The 17,518-nt window shown below is 32.5% G+C and overlaps 2 protein-coding genes across 9 annotated transcripts in view; one reads left to right on the forward strand and one right to left on the reverse strand.

The window, feature by feature from the left end:
* The first annotated feature begins 462 nt into the window (after positions 1-462).
* LOC101890345 (putative leucine-rich repeat-containing protein DDB_G0290503) lies at positions 463-5,437 on the forward strand. The gene is made up of 4 exons (XM_005189988.4): positions 463-1,020; positions 2,161-3,003; positions 4,747-5,129; positions 5,234-5,437. The coding sequence occupies exons 1-4, from the start codon at positions 544-546 to the stop codon at positions 5,406-5,408; spliced, it is 1,878 nt and encodes a 625-aa protein (XP_005190045.2). The 5' UTR covers positions 463-543; the 3' UTR covers positions 5,409-5,437.
* A 9,345-nt stretch (positions 5,438-14,782) lies between these two features.
* The window catches only part of LOC101899632 (LIM and SH3 domain protein Lasp), a 183,594-nt gene continuing 180,858 nt past the window's right edge, over positions 14,783-17,518 (reverse strand). For all 8 annotated transcript variants that reach the window (XM_059124444.1, XM_059124445.1, XM_059124441.1 and 5 more), the window contains one exon: positions 14,783-16,608. In XM_059124444.1, the coding sequence (XP_058980427.1) occupies positions 16,429-16,608 (180 nt within the window). In that variant the 3' untranslated portion in view covers positions 14,783-16,428. The remainder of the gene's footprint in view (positions 16,609-17,518) is intronic.

A 17,518-nucleotide genomic window follows, 5' to 3' on the forward strand; every position in this document is an offset into this window, starting at 1 on the left:
TTTGATTTTAACGATAAAACCCTTTCGACGCAATGAACATATAGATATATGGAACTATAAGAATGTAAAAGTTTTTACTAAGATAACCGATTTTCCCTTTAGGACATCGATTCTGAAACAGAGCACTATTGTGAAAAAAAGAATCCAAATAAATATTTAAGGATATATTCGCTGTTTTCAAGAATATACTAGCTTTTAGTATGTTGCCGAACTGCAAGAATGTAAAAAAACTGAAAGAATTAGGTACTGGGACAGAAAAATGGTTATTGTAGTAAAAACTTTTACATTCAATTGTTGGGAGACCTTACCACACACGATTCAAGCTCAAACATATACGATGGGGTTCAGTTACTGTACAGCAAGATTGAAAGTAAATGGGGGCCTTTATTAAATGTATCTTGACTTTTGTTTTCTTTTTTTTGAAATGACATTTACTCAACTGTCATTTGTTTCAAATACATCAATTTTTTTCAAAAAATAAATATATTTCAGAAAAACAAATAAAAAATATATATTTTTTAATTAAAACAACAATAAATAAATATGGATATCATTATGACCCACGATAAGGCAGTTTGTACCGATGCACCGATGAGACCAAAAAAGTCCAAAGACGAAAATGATTTGGAACGTTTGAGAAAATCCTCCAGCGCCCAGGGTGAAAAGAAAAAATCCGAAAGTAAAAAATTGAAGAAGAAACTAATACAAATCGAAGAACAAAATGAGTCTTTGTCGAAAATGATCTATGAAAAGAATACGGAAATTGTGGAGTTGCGAAAATCTGTAAACTCTTTAAATGATGTGCTCAATTCAGTGCCGCTTGACGAACTCAGATGTAATTCATCAATTGCCTGTACGAAGTTATTGGATTTGACGAAGAAAAATCGCCAATTGAGGGCTGAATTGGAAACGACGAAAAATCGATTAAATCGCAAAGAAGTGCAAATACAAAAATTGGAAAAGGATTTGAAACTGGCCGAAGAAAAGTCTCAGCAGGATAGAGATTTTGTGAAGAAGGGGGTAAGTTCGTAATATGTTGGTAAAATTATTATACCCTCAGCCATATAACTAGAGAGGGTATACATCATCTGATATAGCTAAAACGTGCCTCATCAAAATAACGGTTTTAGACCCTGAGTCTCTTTGGACAAAATCCGTTTCAGGGCATTTGGAGTCGATATATAAAGTTCAAAATTTTCAAATAATGGTTTATTGCACAGAAAGAGAAAAGATAATCCCATTTTGCTCCAATTTTGCAAATCCTAACATTTGCATCAGTGCCAGGTCAGTAGCGAATATGGATAATATCGTTCCATTCCAAAGGAACAAAATTTTGAATAATTATAACTCTTAAAAAATGTGATATGAGAGCCGGATTGTCTTCAAATTAGATGGAAGTGTGATGTGAAGATGGAATATATTGGACCACTCCTTCAGGTACCTCTCCCACAAAGGGTCAAAATTTTGAAACCAAAACAATTATAAAGTCCGAAATAAGCATCCGATTCTCTTCATATTTAACACATCCCATTATTTCCACCAACACAAGATCTGTGGTGAAGATGTGATATATCGGTCTATTCCTTCTGGTACCTCCCCCACAAAGGGTCAACATTTTGAATATCCATGAAGCTCATAAAATGCGATATTAACATCCGATTCCATTCAGAATTGGCAAATCTCAATATTTCCATCAACACAAGATCTGTTATAAAGCTTGTAGAGATCGGACTATTTCTTCTGGTATCTCCCTCACAAATAGTTCAAGATTTTAAGAAACAAAACGCTCACAGAAATCAAAATAAGCCTCCAAATCCTCTCTTCAAATTTTACAAATACAAATATTTTAGCCTTCTTGTACCTCACCTCTCAACCTGAGATGAATATGGAATTTATGATTTTGCATAAAATTAAATATATAAATGTTCGATTTTCTTGAAATTTTGCCCATGCCAATGTTTTTATTTGCAAATTGAGTACCTCACGCTCATTTTTAGGTCCGATATGAAATGGGAAATATTGGTCCATTCTTTCCTAACCTACTCCATAGAGGGTTAACGACAGAAATCAAATATATTTTAATAATCGAACACTGACTGAGGGTATACATTTGTCGGCAAAACCAACTGATATTTTTTAACTTGTTCCTCTCCCTTTCAGTCCTCGCCCATCGATGAACTTCAATCGAAACTAGTTTCAATGCAACAGAAACTTTTTGAAACTCGCAATAAAAATGTCGAATTGAACAATCAACTCAAATTGGCGCAAAAATGTTTACAACAGGAAATTGGTGAGAATTTCAATTTGAATACTTTGGCTTCGCATGCCACAAATTCCAATTGGCGAGGTAGGGCTCAACAGATCTTACATTTGCAACAGAAAGTGCAAGAGCTTAAGGCACGCCTCGAACAGCAAGAACCACAAAACTTCGATGGTTTTCTTTCGTCCAGTGATGTTCCTGAATCATGTGTAACCTACGTGGGGGGTTGTGGTGGCGCAAACAGTATACATTCCATGGATCGTCCAAATGTTCGAAAAACTGAATTACAACATCGTGTCAAAGTTGAAAATTTGGAAAAAGAAATCGCTTCACTTAAGGGCCAACTGGAAGATTCGCAAAGTAAAATTCTCGCTCTCAAAGTTCGCAATAAAACACTCAACGATGAAATTTCAAAACATAAAATGAAGGCCAATAATCTGGAAGAGCAAAGTGATTTCAATAGCATAAATCTGGCGACAATGAATGATAAATTAAATCAGCAAAAATTGCAATATGAAAAGAAAATTGCCGATGTGACAGACAGTTTGAAAGAGCTGACCAAGGAGAGAGATGATTTAAAATTGAGAGCCGAACATTTGCAGTCAAAAATTGAGGAATTGGAGAATATAATTGGAAATAAAGATGATAATATTATTGAGCTGCAGGAAGTCAATAGAAAATTGGAAGCAGATATGAAGGCATTGTGTGGAGGATTTCTGTTTTCTTGTCGTGAATTGAGAAAGGTTAGTATGGGAAGAAAATTTAAAGCAAATTATATGTCTGTCGAACTTAACAATGATTTCTTGTTCATTATCTTATGAAAATGTCAAGAAGTTTTTTTTTTTTTATTTTGGATTAGACATAATCCAATTAGCCGAAATAACAAGAAAAAATTGCAACCGTCGGTTTTGCCGACAGGTTTAGACCCCCAGCCATGAGTTATAATTATTCAAACTGTTGACCCTTTATGGGGTAGGTTCCGAAGCAGTTGGCAAATATTGACCAATTCGTATCTGACCTAAGACTGATAAAAATATTTGGATTACATACTTCATCTAATATAGATTAAAATATTGGTATGTGAGGGAAATCGAACATTTATATCCAATTTTTTGCGAAGTCATAAATTCCGATGAATTAAATATTCATATAAGATTTCTGGTTGAGAGAAATATTTAGACATAGCAAGTTGTAAAGAATCACCGACTTGTTAAGCAATTTTGACAGATATAAGTATTGGAAATTGTGACCCTTTGTGGGTGAGGTACCAGAAGGGGTTGGCAGATATATATTTGGAAGAGAACTGGATGCTTTTATCGCTTTCTTTAAATGTTGTTTTTTCAAAAAATCATGAACCCTATGTGGGGGAGGTACCAGAACAGATAGTTAGTTCTGTTCCATCTTGTCCTGATGGAAATATTGAGATGTACCAAGTCTGAATAATATCGGATGTTAATTTCGCATTGTATGAGCTTCATGAATATTCAACATTTTGACCCTTTGTGGGAGAGGTACCAGAAGAAGTGGAACGATATATCCCAATTTCACATCAGACCTTGGGTTAATAAAAACATTGTGATGTGTGTAATTTGAAGAGAACTTCATGCTTATTTCCTATTTTATGATCTTTTTAGTTATTCAAAACTCTGACCCTTTGTGGGCTAGGAATTGTCCGTTCTCTACCATCTTTATAAGAGATCTTGTGTTGATGAAAATATTGAGATGTTTCAAGTCTGAATTGAATCGGATATTAATTTCGTATTTTCTGAGCTTCATGAATATCCGAAATGTTTACCCTTTGTGGGGAAAGTACCAGAAGAAGTGGTCCGATCTGTACCATTTTTATATGGGATCTTGTGTTGTTAAAAATATTGAGATGTGCCAAGTCTGAATGGAATCGGATATTAATTTCTTGTTTTATGAGCTTCATGAATAATCAAAATTGACCCTTTGTGGGGAAGGTACTTGCTGGAGTGGACCAATATTGTCTATTTTCGCACCTGTCCCAGCACAGATGCAAATATTAGGATTCGCAAAGTTGGAGCAAAATCGGAATATCCTTTCTCTTTCTGTGCAGTAAATTTTTTCTTTGAAAATGTTGACATTTTGTGTGGAGTGGACCGATATTGCCCATCTCCGAACTTGATCTAAGTATGGCAATAATATTACGATGTACTTAGTTTGGATCAAATCGGATACTCTCTTCGAGAGTTATCGTGCCCACCAGCCAGACATCGCTAGATTGACTCTAAATGTCCTGAAACGGATTTGGGCAAAAGAGACCTAGAGTCTAAAACCATTATTTCGATGAAAAGACATATATCCATAGCCACATCGCTGAGGGTATCCAAAAAAAATTATAAAAATAATTCCACTATACCCGATTTTTTCGCTTATGATATCGAAAAAATTGCAAAGCCAGTAGATTTTTGCATGTTTTGGAAAAGAGCATATTCAGGAATATATATTTTTTTTCTTTCCCGCAGGAGGAATTCATAACCATTTTGGATACTTTGGAAGCGGAAAAGAATTCCCTAATGGAACACAATAAAACCCTAAATGAGCGTATCGAACAGGAACGTTTAAAAAATGATAATCTACAAGAACAGACGACCAAACAAAAGATACGAATTGTACGTCTCGAATCGAAAATTCGTGATATGGAACGTGATATCGAAACGAATAACGAGAAGAAGAAACGTACTCAACGTATTGCAGAATATGCCTCAAGTTTATCGGCGATAAGTAGTAATACATCCCTGATGTCCTTCACCTTCGAAAATAGTTCCATTCTCAATATTCCAAATTGTAATAATACGGATGGTGATATGGGTGGCGAAGTGGCAAATGTAACAGAGCTAAGAAATCGGTATGTAAATTTATTGGATGAAATAACAAAATTTTGAAATGTAAGACAATTTTAATCGACTAATGATAATGGTTTCTTTACGAAATTACTGTTTATATTTTTAGATTGGAGCTGGCCAGTGAAAAAATTGCGATGCTTCGTGAGAAACTTGACTATATTTGCGCTGAAAAGGAGAGTGATCTCAAAACCTTTGAAGAAATCATAAACAATACGAAAAATATGATAATTGAAACATTATTGGCACAGCGAGCTAGTCTCTCCAGTTTGGATATTAAGTGAGAATTATTAAAATTCGGTTTTAAAGAGAATGTAGTGGTAGTCTTACAACTGCGGGAGAAGGATTTGGGAACAATGGTAAATTAGAAACACATTTATTACAATAGATAATAGAAAATCCATTTATATGTAGTCGTAAATTTATTGACAATTTAGTTTTGTTTAAATTATCTAGACTCAATTAAATCGTGAATAAATTTGCGACGACATAGGAAATTATTTTTTATAGAAAAAAATTAAATTACAGTTTAAGAAAGACGTACCGCATCAAATCGGTAATGAATTCAATCGGAACCTTAATGTATCGATGATTGCATTTCAATATATTTTGTATGTACTTTTTAATTCATTATGGATTTTTGTGGTTTACGTTGGACTTGACCTAGTTACCGGATCATATTGTAAGATATAAAAAATACTCAGTGAAGCATCCTTTCGATTTGGAGACAACCGTAGTAATCTCAAAATTTTCTATAAATTAAATTATTTTACGACAAAGTATAATTTGTTAATACCACTTTTGTTAACTCCAAATTATAACTTTATAAAAAAAATAATAATTACAGTAAAAATGTTTACATGTTGGTATTATATTATTTGAATGGATGGGTTTTGTCCATATTTTATTGAAATTAGAGGTACATACCGTGTTTGGTGCATCAAATATGTGAAATCAGCCGAGAATATATATGGGAGCTATATCCAAATCTAAACCTATTTCTAATTAATTTGTCAAATTTATTATTGTAACCAAATCTCGCAAAACATTCTGAATTTCATTGGAATCGGACATACATATCGTGTTTGGTGCTAACATACATGAAATCGGTCGAAACCCAAACCTCAACCGTTTTTAATATAATTTGTCAAATTTTTGTTTTGGTACCAAATTTCGTCTCTCTGTCCGAATTTCATTGGGATTGGACATACATATCGCTTTAGGTGCGTCAAATATGTAAAATCGGCCGAAAATATATATGACAGCTATATCCAAATCTGAACTGATTTCAATATAATTTGGCAAATTTATTTTTGCTCACATTTCAAATTTGCAGACTTTATCTGTTATTAATAAGTAGATATGTGCATTCTGATATATTTATATAGCCTATGTTACTTTCAGGCGATGTTATAGTACACTTTGAAATTTCCAGGAAAATCTGTGTAGCGGTATTCGAGGCCATAAATTACAAATAAACAAACAAACATACCAACATTTTCCTCTTTTATAGATATATATTATATCCTCCACCATATTATGAACGGTGTTAAGTTTAGACCAGCATAAAATTAGATCAACATAAAATTTTATGTCGATTTTGCGATGTCGGCCCGTCTGTCGACCCGTCTGAAATCACTCTAACTTCTGTACATATTGGTCCAAGTTTTATTCCCATGTAATTATACATTTTCACCGGAATTATTTAAAACTTAAAATGTAGAGTTCGTAATAGGTACCGCTTCTAATGACAGAAAATTACCTATGAAGGTTCATATACTCGTATATCCTCCATGTAATAGTACCTTTTGACATTTGTCATTTTTTCGATTTTAGCCACATTTTTCATCTCAAAATCGGAGTTTCTGGCATATACAGGTCAATAGTATATACATAACTTTACCAGTAGATATTTGAAATTTTGAATATTTTAAGTGCATATTTTTAACGGAATTTGTTCCATGCAGTTCCATCCAAAATGGTGGAGGGTATTGAAAGTCAATAGATTCCAAAGAATCTTAATCCACAATTTTCATAAAATATGTAAGAGGGGGAACTTGCCCCCTGTATTTAGGTTACTTTATGTCGTAAACTTTTTTTGTTCTACTTTCATAATCTACTGAATTTTCCCTGCAATTATTGAATGATACAAATTTCCCAAACGATTTTTTAAACAAGTAAAAAAAGCAGTTTTAATACCGTAATTTAAAACGAATTTGGAAATTTTCTAAAAACAAAATATTAATTTATAAAAACCGTTAAAAATCCTGTTAAAATCTTAAAAATACCAAACATAGCTGTTATATTGGGGTCTATACGAAGACGTGGACTTGCATAATATTACAATATTCAAATACGAAACTTAAAAAACGGTGAATAATGTAGCTAATCAAAATACCGAATATATTGAGGTCCGTTATATCGGAACTATACAAAGACCTGGACCTGCATATACATTTTTCGGTCACAGGCTTAAGTACCTATTACGTACTTCAAATACGAAATTTCAAACAATTTCGGTGAATATTGTACCTAAAATTGTCAAAATACTGAATATAAGGATGTACTAATATATGGAGCCTATGCAAAAACCTGCACCTGCATAGAAAATTTTCTCCGATGAGAAAACATTCATTGTCCAGCAGTTTGTAAACAATAAAATCGTGATCGTGTTTACTTGCCAAAGAGGTCAGCTGAAAATGTGTCCAGTTTCCAATCAGTTGGACTATTGTGTCTGGAGTATTTTGGAAAGCATGGTTGGCACTAAAAATGGCACCAATGTGTCGATCACCTTAAGCAAGCGCTTCGCCGCAGAGCAACATTCGGGCAGCGTGTGACGTTTTATTGGCCGTTTGAAGGTCATAATTCATGCCAAAAGGTGACCAATTCGAACAAATCCAAACTTATTCTAAAATTTGATGCTATTTCCGACATTATTTTGCTTTCGTTTAATAAAATTAAAAAAATGTAAAAATTATGACGTTTGACTTTGTTGCAGTTGTTTATCTCACCCTGCATTCCCAAAATGCAAGGATTTCGAAGTATCTCAATCCAAATTTTTCACAAAATCTGAAAAATTTAATTTCGCACAGTGTTTTTTAGCCAGGATCAAAAACCAGAAATTACCCAAAGGATTATTTTAAACAACTTCGTCAATACTTACCACATAAGGCAATAACAAATTTACATTTTCACTGGGTTACAATCTTTGTTTTATTTCATTCTCATTATTTATTGTTTAAGTTCGTTTTTATTTTTGTTTTTTTTTTTTCACCTCTCAATTGTTAGTAAGCAGTTTGTTATTTATTTATTCTTTCGTTTTTATGTTTGCGTAAATTCTTTAATTGTGATTGCTTTAGTATTTAATTTGTGTGTGAGTATGTATGTTTGCTTTAACTATTTTATTGTTTCACTCAAAACACAAGTTGTCCTTAGAATTTATATAAAATAATTTTCACTTAGATTAACATAAAACTTAATTACACAAAAGTAAATATTAACATTCAATAACAGTTTATAGAAGTTTTAATTAGATTTTCTTTAATTTTTTTGTATTATTTGTTGCATATTTATAAAAGTTTGTTTGTTTTTTCTTTATAAAGTGCTGATAACACTTATATGTATGTATACTTATTTGTTTTCTATAATTTATATTATACGGTGCTACAAGACATTTATTTCTGTGGACAAATTCAGGTCCACATACTCAACAATCTGTCATCTCCTCCCGTGAGAGTTTTATTTAATATGCCGTATTATTATTATAATTCAGGCATGTGATGGAATCGGGTCGATTTGTGGAATTAAATACATAATAATAAACCAATGTTTCTTAGTCAGATTTATTAAATTGTATTTTAAAAATCCCATCTCCATTTCCATAAAAAATTACTCAAATTTGATATATAGCAAATCGATAGCAAATGGACAAACCTGATTTTTTGTATTATTCTAATTCTTGCATGTTTATGTTATGTATATTGTTCGAAATTTTATTGCTCTCACGGACGCCTTGTCTTTTCTAATATTTCAAGACACAATTTCGTTTACTTTTTATTTATTTTGAAATAAAATATGGAACTTAAATTCTGAGAGCATTCGGTAATGTTAGACATAGACACTGTGATTTCTCTGTTTTTTGATGGAGTTGATGGCATTCTCCCAAAACCATCAAGTCAAGGGCAAATATTTAATTGACCTCAGAGGGTAATACGCTCGTAAAATTTTTTATTCATATTCAAATTTGCAAATTCTCAATGTTGTTGTTTTGAGAGGAAGGTATAAAGAGAGCAGTTTTTTTTGAGACAGGAAGATAGGTTTATTCTCGTTAAGAAAAAACTATGAAAAGTAAATGAGTTGAAAAACAAAACGGAAAGGAAATGAAGAAGAAGAATTGCCCAATTAGCAATAATACCGAAAATTTTCAGCCTTGCCTGCTAAAAAAAATCTTAAAAAATGTAGCCCATTAATGAGCTACGCCAATAAATATCAACACATTACAAAAAGATTTAGCAGAGAGAGCTAATGCTACTTGAAATCGTCAGCAAAGGCAAAGTAGCAGTTAGCGGCTGAAGCTAAAGTGAAATTAGCCTTAGCATCAAATTAGCTCAGCACCAAGAAAGCAACATGACTGCTGTTTATCTCGGTTTTTAACCAACAAAAACAAATATTCATCTGTGAATTCAGTGCTGCTTATAAAAATTCCACGTCGTATGAAATGGGATCAAAATCGCATTTTTATCCATTTGGTATTTTCATATGTAGACAATGTGCAAATGTTATTGAATCCTATACATTTATTTTAGTTTTGTGAGATATTATTCAATATATTTAGAAAAAAAATATTGGTAAGTTACAATTCAAAAATTAACTTAGATTAGCTGACGAGCTCGAAAACTTATGTACGTGTTTTATTAAAAAATTAAAAATATGTTTTCGGCTGCTCATTCGGCTAAAACGAAAATAGCAGCAGCCGAGAAAACATTTTTAAACAAATACCAGTAAGACCGTCTGGGTAATGCTGTTAAACTTTTCAAAAAACCATAAAGTGGGTGAGGCCGTTGAATGGGGGCTATACCAAAAAAATACCAAAACGGGAATCTCCACAGATAATTTTATACTTCAAAGATTTTGATCTACTTAATCTTCTTAAATACCAAATTAGAAACAATTTCGTGTGTGAAAGTGACCAGTATTATCAAAATACTAAATATAGGTGGGTGTTGTTGTAGTGCGCTATAGGAAAGCGGAGATAGAACCCAGTATGACCTACAAATACCACTATTTAGACAAATCTGTGAAAAAATGTGGCGAAAATCATCAAAATACTGAATATCGGGAGATACCGGTATATGGCGGATATACCAAAACGTGGACCGATATATATTCATTTTCAATACCAATCATCTTAGACACAATACAAGTTGTTCTGCCAAATTTTTAAGATCTACGTTAAATAATGTGGGCTGTATTGTGATTTCAACAGACAGACAGACGGGTATCGTTAGATCGACTTAGAATTTTATGCTGATCATGACTATATGTACTTTATGGAGTCTACGACGAATATTAGGGGATGTTACAAAAGGAATGATAAATTTAATATACCCTCCTTTTAAAGGTGGAAAGTATAATTGACGACCACATGTGAGTCGAAAATATCAGTCGATTTTGCCAACAGGTGTATATCCTTAGCCAATATTCGCCACCCTTTGTAGGGAGGCACCAGAATGAGTGGGCCGATATACCCCATCTTCACAGCAGATCTTGTGTTAGTAGAAATTTTAAAAGTTTAGAAAATATTGGATGCTTATTTCTCTATTTATTCAAAATGTTAGCCCCTTTGCGGGAAAGGTACCAGAATTAGTGAACCGAAATATAAGAATCTTCACACCAGATCTTGTGTTGATAGAAATATTGGGATGAGCCGAGTTTGAACGGAATCAAAAGCTTTTTTTGCGTTTTATGATTTTAATGGTTATTAAAAATGTTGACCCGTTGTGGCGAAGGTACCCCAGAAGCAGTGGTATCGTACTATCCGTTCTTTATAGCAGATCTTGTTTTGCTAGAAGTATTGAGATGCGTGAAATTTGAACACAATCGGACTATTATTACACATTTTATATCAGTTATATTATAATCATTAAAAATTATATAAATATAAAATTTTCTCAAAATGCATTTTATCTAGTCTTTACCATTTTAGGTATTTGCATCTATGCCGACGATATGCATTTCGTTGGTTTTGGTTTAAATTGGATAAAATGACCCATAACTTTTCATGGGTCTATATAACTTAAAACAAGTATTCACTTGGGGGAATTTCACGCTTTCACTAACGAGAACTATTTTTATGGAGAAATAACAAAAGACATTTTGATATAAAAAAATTTAAATAATTAATATAAAACCTCTGAAAAGAAATAAATAAATAAACACGAAAAAAATTCAAATTGCTTCTCCAGCTCAGCATAACAAGGCAAAAAATAATGTTACTTCTCACAAAGTTGAGAGTCTAAAATTATTTAAAGATAAATCCGCTATGGATTTTTGTAGCAGAACTTTTTTTCTTTTTCGTTTATTTCACAATTTTATTCATGTTTCTGGTCTAAAAGGGTCTGGCACATTTAGCATTTGTTAGCGTGTACAAAAATTGGATGTGTTGTATATTATCTAATTTATTTATTGTAAGCAGTCTACGTTTTATTTAACAGTCTATGATTTACCAATAATTGGGTGTAGGTTTATTTAATTTTATTTTTTCCTTTATTTTAGTATTTTCTATTCAATATTATTATCCATATCCAAATGGCTTAATAGACATGTGTGTATATTCCAATTTTGCTAACTACAAAAGCTGCTTATTTCGCTTTATTTTTCTTTTTGTTGTTTTGTTTCATTCTAAGAAAACATTTTATCAAAATTCTATTATTGTATAATTGTATATTTTATGGAGCTACGACTTTAATAATTTTGTTGTAAAACAGAAGACCATGGCCGACTCACTCTCCTTTTTAAAGAGAAGTCAAAACGTTATTGTAAGAATCATTTAGGCTTATTCAGTCCACCAATTGTTGTTGTCAAGCAGTGCTTTTCTTAATTTCTAATGGGGGTGAATATGAGGGGCATTTATAAAATGGTTATGGTTAAGTGTTTACACAGTGTTACGTGTATGTTAGATATTTTCGTTTTTATACCCTACACCACATAGTGGTAAGGGTATTATGTCTTTGTGCATTTGTTTGTAACATGGAGAAGGAAACGAGATAGACCCATAGTTACTTTTGAGAACCTTCATAGAATCACTTTCTGAGTCGATTTATGTATGTCAGTCCGTCTGTCCGTCCGTCCGTCTGTCCATGTATTCTTATGAACAAAATGCAGGTCGCATTTATTATCCGATTGAGATGAAATTTTCCAAACAATATTTTTTTGGCCCAAGGACGCACCCTATTGAAATTGGATCAAATTTAGATATAGCTCCCATATATATCTTCATCCGATTTCGGGTTAAATGTGCACCAAATGTCCACTATCAGTCCAAATTACCTGAATTTTGGCACACCCAACCGAGTTCGCCCTAGAAGCATGTATATCAAATTTGGAAAATCGGTTAAGATATAGCTATAGCTCCCATATATATCTTTCATCCGATTTGATCTTTAAGTCCCTCACATTCCTACTATGCACTCCACAACCGTGATATTTAGTACCAGGTATTAGATGGAGCACAGGAATAGCTGTTTTAAATTTTATCGAAATCGGTTCAGATTTGGATATAGCTCCGATATATATCTTCATCCGATTTCGGGTGATTGACCACCAAATGGCAGTAATAGCATCAATTTTGGCAAATCCGACCGAAACAGCTTAGAAGCAAGTACACCAATTTTAGTAAAAATCGGTTCAGATATAGCTATAGCTCCCATATATATCTTCATCCGATTTCGTGTTAATTGTACACTAAATGGTCAATATCAGCCCAAATCACCTGAATTTTCGTACATAAGACCGAATTCAGTCTAGAAGCTAATACGTCAAATTTGGAGAAACCCGGTTCAGAGATAGCTATAGTTCGTAAAATGCACGATAGAATTAGATAGATTTTGATTTTGTACCAAATATCTCATAGAGCTCTGAAATGCCCTGTATAAACCTTTTTACGAGATCTCGTCTAAATATGCATAGTGGTGTAGGGTATCATATAGTCGGCCCCGCCCGACTTTTGAGCTTTCCTTACTGGTTTTTTTATTGAAATGCTTTGTTTATGGCTTTGTTATTTTATATTTTAAAAAGTTCGTTTCTTTTTATTGAAAATGGAACTGATATAAGTTTAAGTTCCAAATTCTTTTCAACTTTAGTTCAATAATGTTAGCTGATTTTATATTGAAAATTGATCAACTTTGAGATATATATTCAAAATATTTAAATGCAACCATTTATCGAAAAAAATTATTTTTTATTTTTTTTTTAACAAAAACAACAAGTTGTCCCTCAAAAGCATTTAATATTTTTTTCGGATTAAATAATAAAATAAAAAAATAAAAACTTACCTCTCAGAAGATTTAGCAAAATTAAAATTCAAGACAGACGAACTCCGCTACATCGACCCCAAAGTCCTGAAACGGATTTGGTCCAAAGAGACCTGAAGAATAAGACCGTTATTTCTATGAGGCACTTTTTGTCCATATCAAATGATATATGGCCTAGGTATATGCTGAGGGTATAATTAGAATTTGACCAACATAGCCAGAGAAATGCCTCTCGAAACTATTTGGGGGTTTCGGAAAAATACATGATATCTTTATTTGAATTGATAGTATGGCCCATATAATTTAATGTTTGAAGGTTTTTTCATGCAAATGTTGACCACAACTGCGCTCCGAAAGGTCCGTCCGCTTAGTCCAGTTTGTCCTACAGAAACATACCCTAAGTCTTCTTTCATTTCTGCCCAAAAAACTAAAAGAATAAGCAATGCGTATATTCGGTTTCAAATACCCAAATTAAATTATATTCTACTTTACAATGAAATACATGCATCAGACTGGCATAGGAATTTGCTTCTCCACTTCCAAATTTTTTAGTAGATATCCTGACTACCATTGATTATGCAACCCTACCAGGCTTTTTATGAATGTTTTGAGGCCAATTTTCCTTAACAGAAGGGGCTTCCGATGATGGTGGAAAATATCTATTGATGTTTCATCACACATCTATATAAATTGACAATGTTGAGAAATCTGTTCAGTTAGTTAATGCTCTGTTCCAGAACTGCAAGAATGTAAAAAATGTTACTACCATGACCGATTTTTTCTTTGTGATATAGGAAGAAAATGCAAAACTAGTAGATAGTTGACGGTTCTGGAACAGAGCATTAACTAACTGAACAGATTTCACATCTGGTTACAAGGTACATAGATTAAGAGTTATCGAATTCTGTATCACTTTTTAATTTTTGCCATTCAAATTACTTGAAATTATAAATAAAAAAAGTATGTGAAAGTAAATCATGGATGAATAAAATATGATTTGCCAAAAATTTCAATTTTGAATTTACCTTATTTCAGTTCCATTTTCGGGGTTGTTAAGGGTTTAAAGTTTATTTATAATCATTGTGATTTTCATGGTTTTCAAAATAAATAATAAAAATGTATATTCATTTGTTTGTTGTTATATTTGTTGTATATTTCACATTTATGTATGTATGTATATGTTTTATTATTTGCGGTTTGTATACAATATATAAATTTACTTTTTAATATTGATCTATATTTATTTATAAAAAAAAGAGAAGAGAAATTCGTTTCAGACATTTTATGTTTATGATAAATAGAAATAGGGTTGTTTTTTATTATTTAGTTTTATTATAATAATTATCGTTATTAATGTTTAGTTTTTCTTTTTCAAATATATTTTATGGGGATTTATTTAGTTTATTTGTAGTTTTGTTTATTTTTGTTATTGTATAAACTTTGTTTTTATACATAATATTTTTTTAGGTTTTCAAATATATTTCAAAATAACAACATTTCTTTTGTTTGTGTTTTAATTTTTTTTTTTTGGTTTTTCTTTCTTCCGGGTTTCATTTGATAAAACTGGGAAGGAAAAACTCTGTCATACGCACAGAGTATCAGAAAAGCAAATTTGTAGAGGTGATAATTTCCATAAAATATCAATTCCTCATCTTTTCTGTCACTCTGCCGCACATACCTTCGCTATCAACTAAAAGCTGCTCATCAAACAATTTACAAACAAAGAAAGAAAAAAATATTAATTACTTGGCTGTTAGTAGGGGAGCTCTAAAAATTAGTTAGGCATTTGCTGAGGGGGTTAGTTTTCAAAAAACAAAAAAATAAATATTATGTTTCCAATGGAAAAAAGGCCACAAAGTTGTTGAAGTTTTTGTTTATCAAGTAGGTATGTATATGTGTTAATAATTTATTTGTTTCTTTTATTTTTCTTCTTTATTGTTATCGTTAATTTTTTACATTTCTTTACTAGCAAGAAATAAATTAATCGTTTATTTTATTCATAACATTTTGAAAATATTATTGAAATTATATTTAAATTAAGAAAAATGCTTCAAAAATAATAAAAAATAATAACTCAAATGCGTTTGTTTTCCGTTTTGATTAATAATTAGAAACCTTGTAGATGTAGATATAGGTACTGCATAACTTAACAAAAAAGTATTCATAAAAATAAAAAAATCTCCGTCCTCATCTTTTCTTCTTCTTCTTCTTAGAATACATGATTTAGTAAATAATAGTAGAAATTTTGTTGGCGATCATTTTGATTTTGCGCATCAACGCTATTCATTTGGGATTTATGTTTTAAATTGTTGTTGCTGTTGTGATTATTGTGATTACTACTGGTCCGATCCTGATCATCATCCATAAAAACATTGGAGAATATTATAAATACAAGTGCCATGTAAATGCACATTATGGTTACAACTAATATGTGATTTTTACAACAACAACCTTTTGTTGGTGTGGGTGAGGGTGAATGCAACGATGCATACGAGGTGGCAGGGATATTGTTGCTGTTGTTCAGGATATTGTTGACAATGACATCGTTATGGTTGCCACTAGTGTGGTTGTTGTGGGTAGTGGTGGTGGTGGTGGTGTTGGAGTTGTTATTGGCATTGTTGTTGGTGTTCGTTTTGTTGTTTTGGTGAATGCTGCCATTGCTGAGATGACCATTACCATTGGCTAGTGGTATCTTGCCATTGGTTTCAGAATGTTGTTGCTGTTGCTGCTGCTGCCCATGGTGATGGTTGTTATCGCTGGCATGCATTTCCTATTATATAACCGCTTGCTCAACATAGTTGGCGGGTAGCATGCCAGTTTTGCCAGTTCGTTCCACGCGTCCGGTCATCCAGCCAGAATCAATGGACTCAACCTCGAAAATTATATCACCTTCACGGAAGCTAACCTCATCGACATCTTGGGCCTCGTAGTCATAGAGGGCACGATAGATACGCTGGAAAAAAATTGAAAAAAAAAATGGAAATTTATTAGAATGCTATGGAAAAATCATATATTTAAACAAAGTCCGTCAGTCAATGGTAATAACAACAGTCCTCAATTGTGTTCAAGTGATTGGCAAAACATTTTTACAAATACGTGTGAGGATGTATTTGACGTTAACATGAAATTTGATGTAATGTGTGGGTATCTTAAGGCTTAGTCAGAAAATTTTGCTGAAGTAGAAAAAATAACTCTAATTCTGTTGAAAAGTAATTGATTCAGTTGGTAAAAACCGCCATCCAGCCAGACAGACGGACATCGCTAGATTGACTCCAAATGACCTGAAACGGATTTGGTCCAAAGAGAGCTAGGGTCTAAAACCGTTGTTTCGATGAGGCACGATTTGGTCGTATCAAATGATATATACCCTTGTCAAGTTAAAAGTAGTAGTAGATACCTTTTGTTGCATACATGTGAAAATATACGATTACATGCAACCCGGATACAACCCTGAATTTTTAAAATGTAAAAGAGTTGAAGATACGAAGCCAACCTGACAAGGCGTACTAGTTTAAGCTCGTATAATTGATTTTAATAAACGTTTGTGAATTCTTAATTTAATATAAAAACGGTCGTTGTATTTCATTTGAGTATACGGAAACCAACAGACTTCAATCGATCACTTGACATTTTTCTCAGAAGTGGGATACGACAAGTCTTATTGGAAGAAGCGTCTACCAACAAGAAATATGGAGAATTTGCACAAATGCACGGTTAAGCAGTTGCAAGCGAAATGCAGAGAAATTGGTGTTTCTCAAAGTGGTAACAAAAAGCAATTGATCGAACGACTTGAAGTCAACAACGAAAGCGAGCTGCACGGATTCGCATCTCCTCATGATATGCAGGAGCGAATTTCGCATTTG

Source organism: Musca domestica, unplaced genomic scaffold, assembly GCF_030504385.1.
Source record: "Musca domestica strain aabys unplaced genomic scaffold, Musca_domestica.polishedcontigs.V.1.1 29, whole genome shotgun sequence".
NCBI classification, from domain to species: domain Eukaryota; kingdom Metazoa; phylum Arthropoda; class Insecta; order Diptera; family Muscidae; genus Musca; species Musca domestica.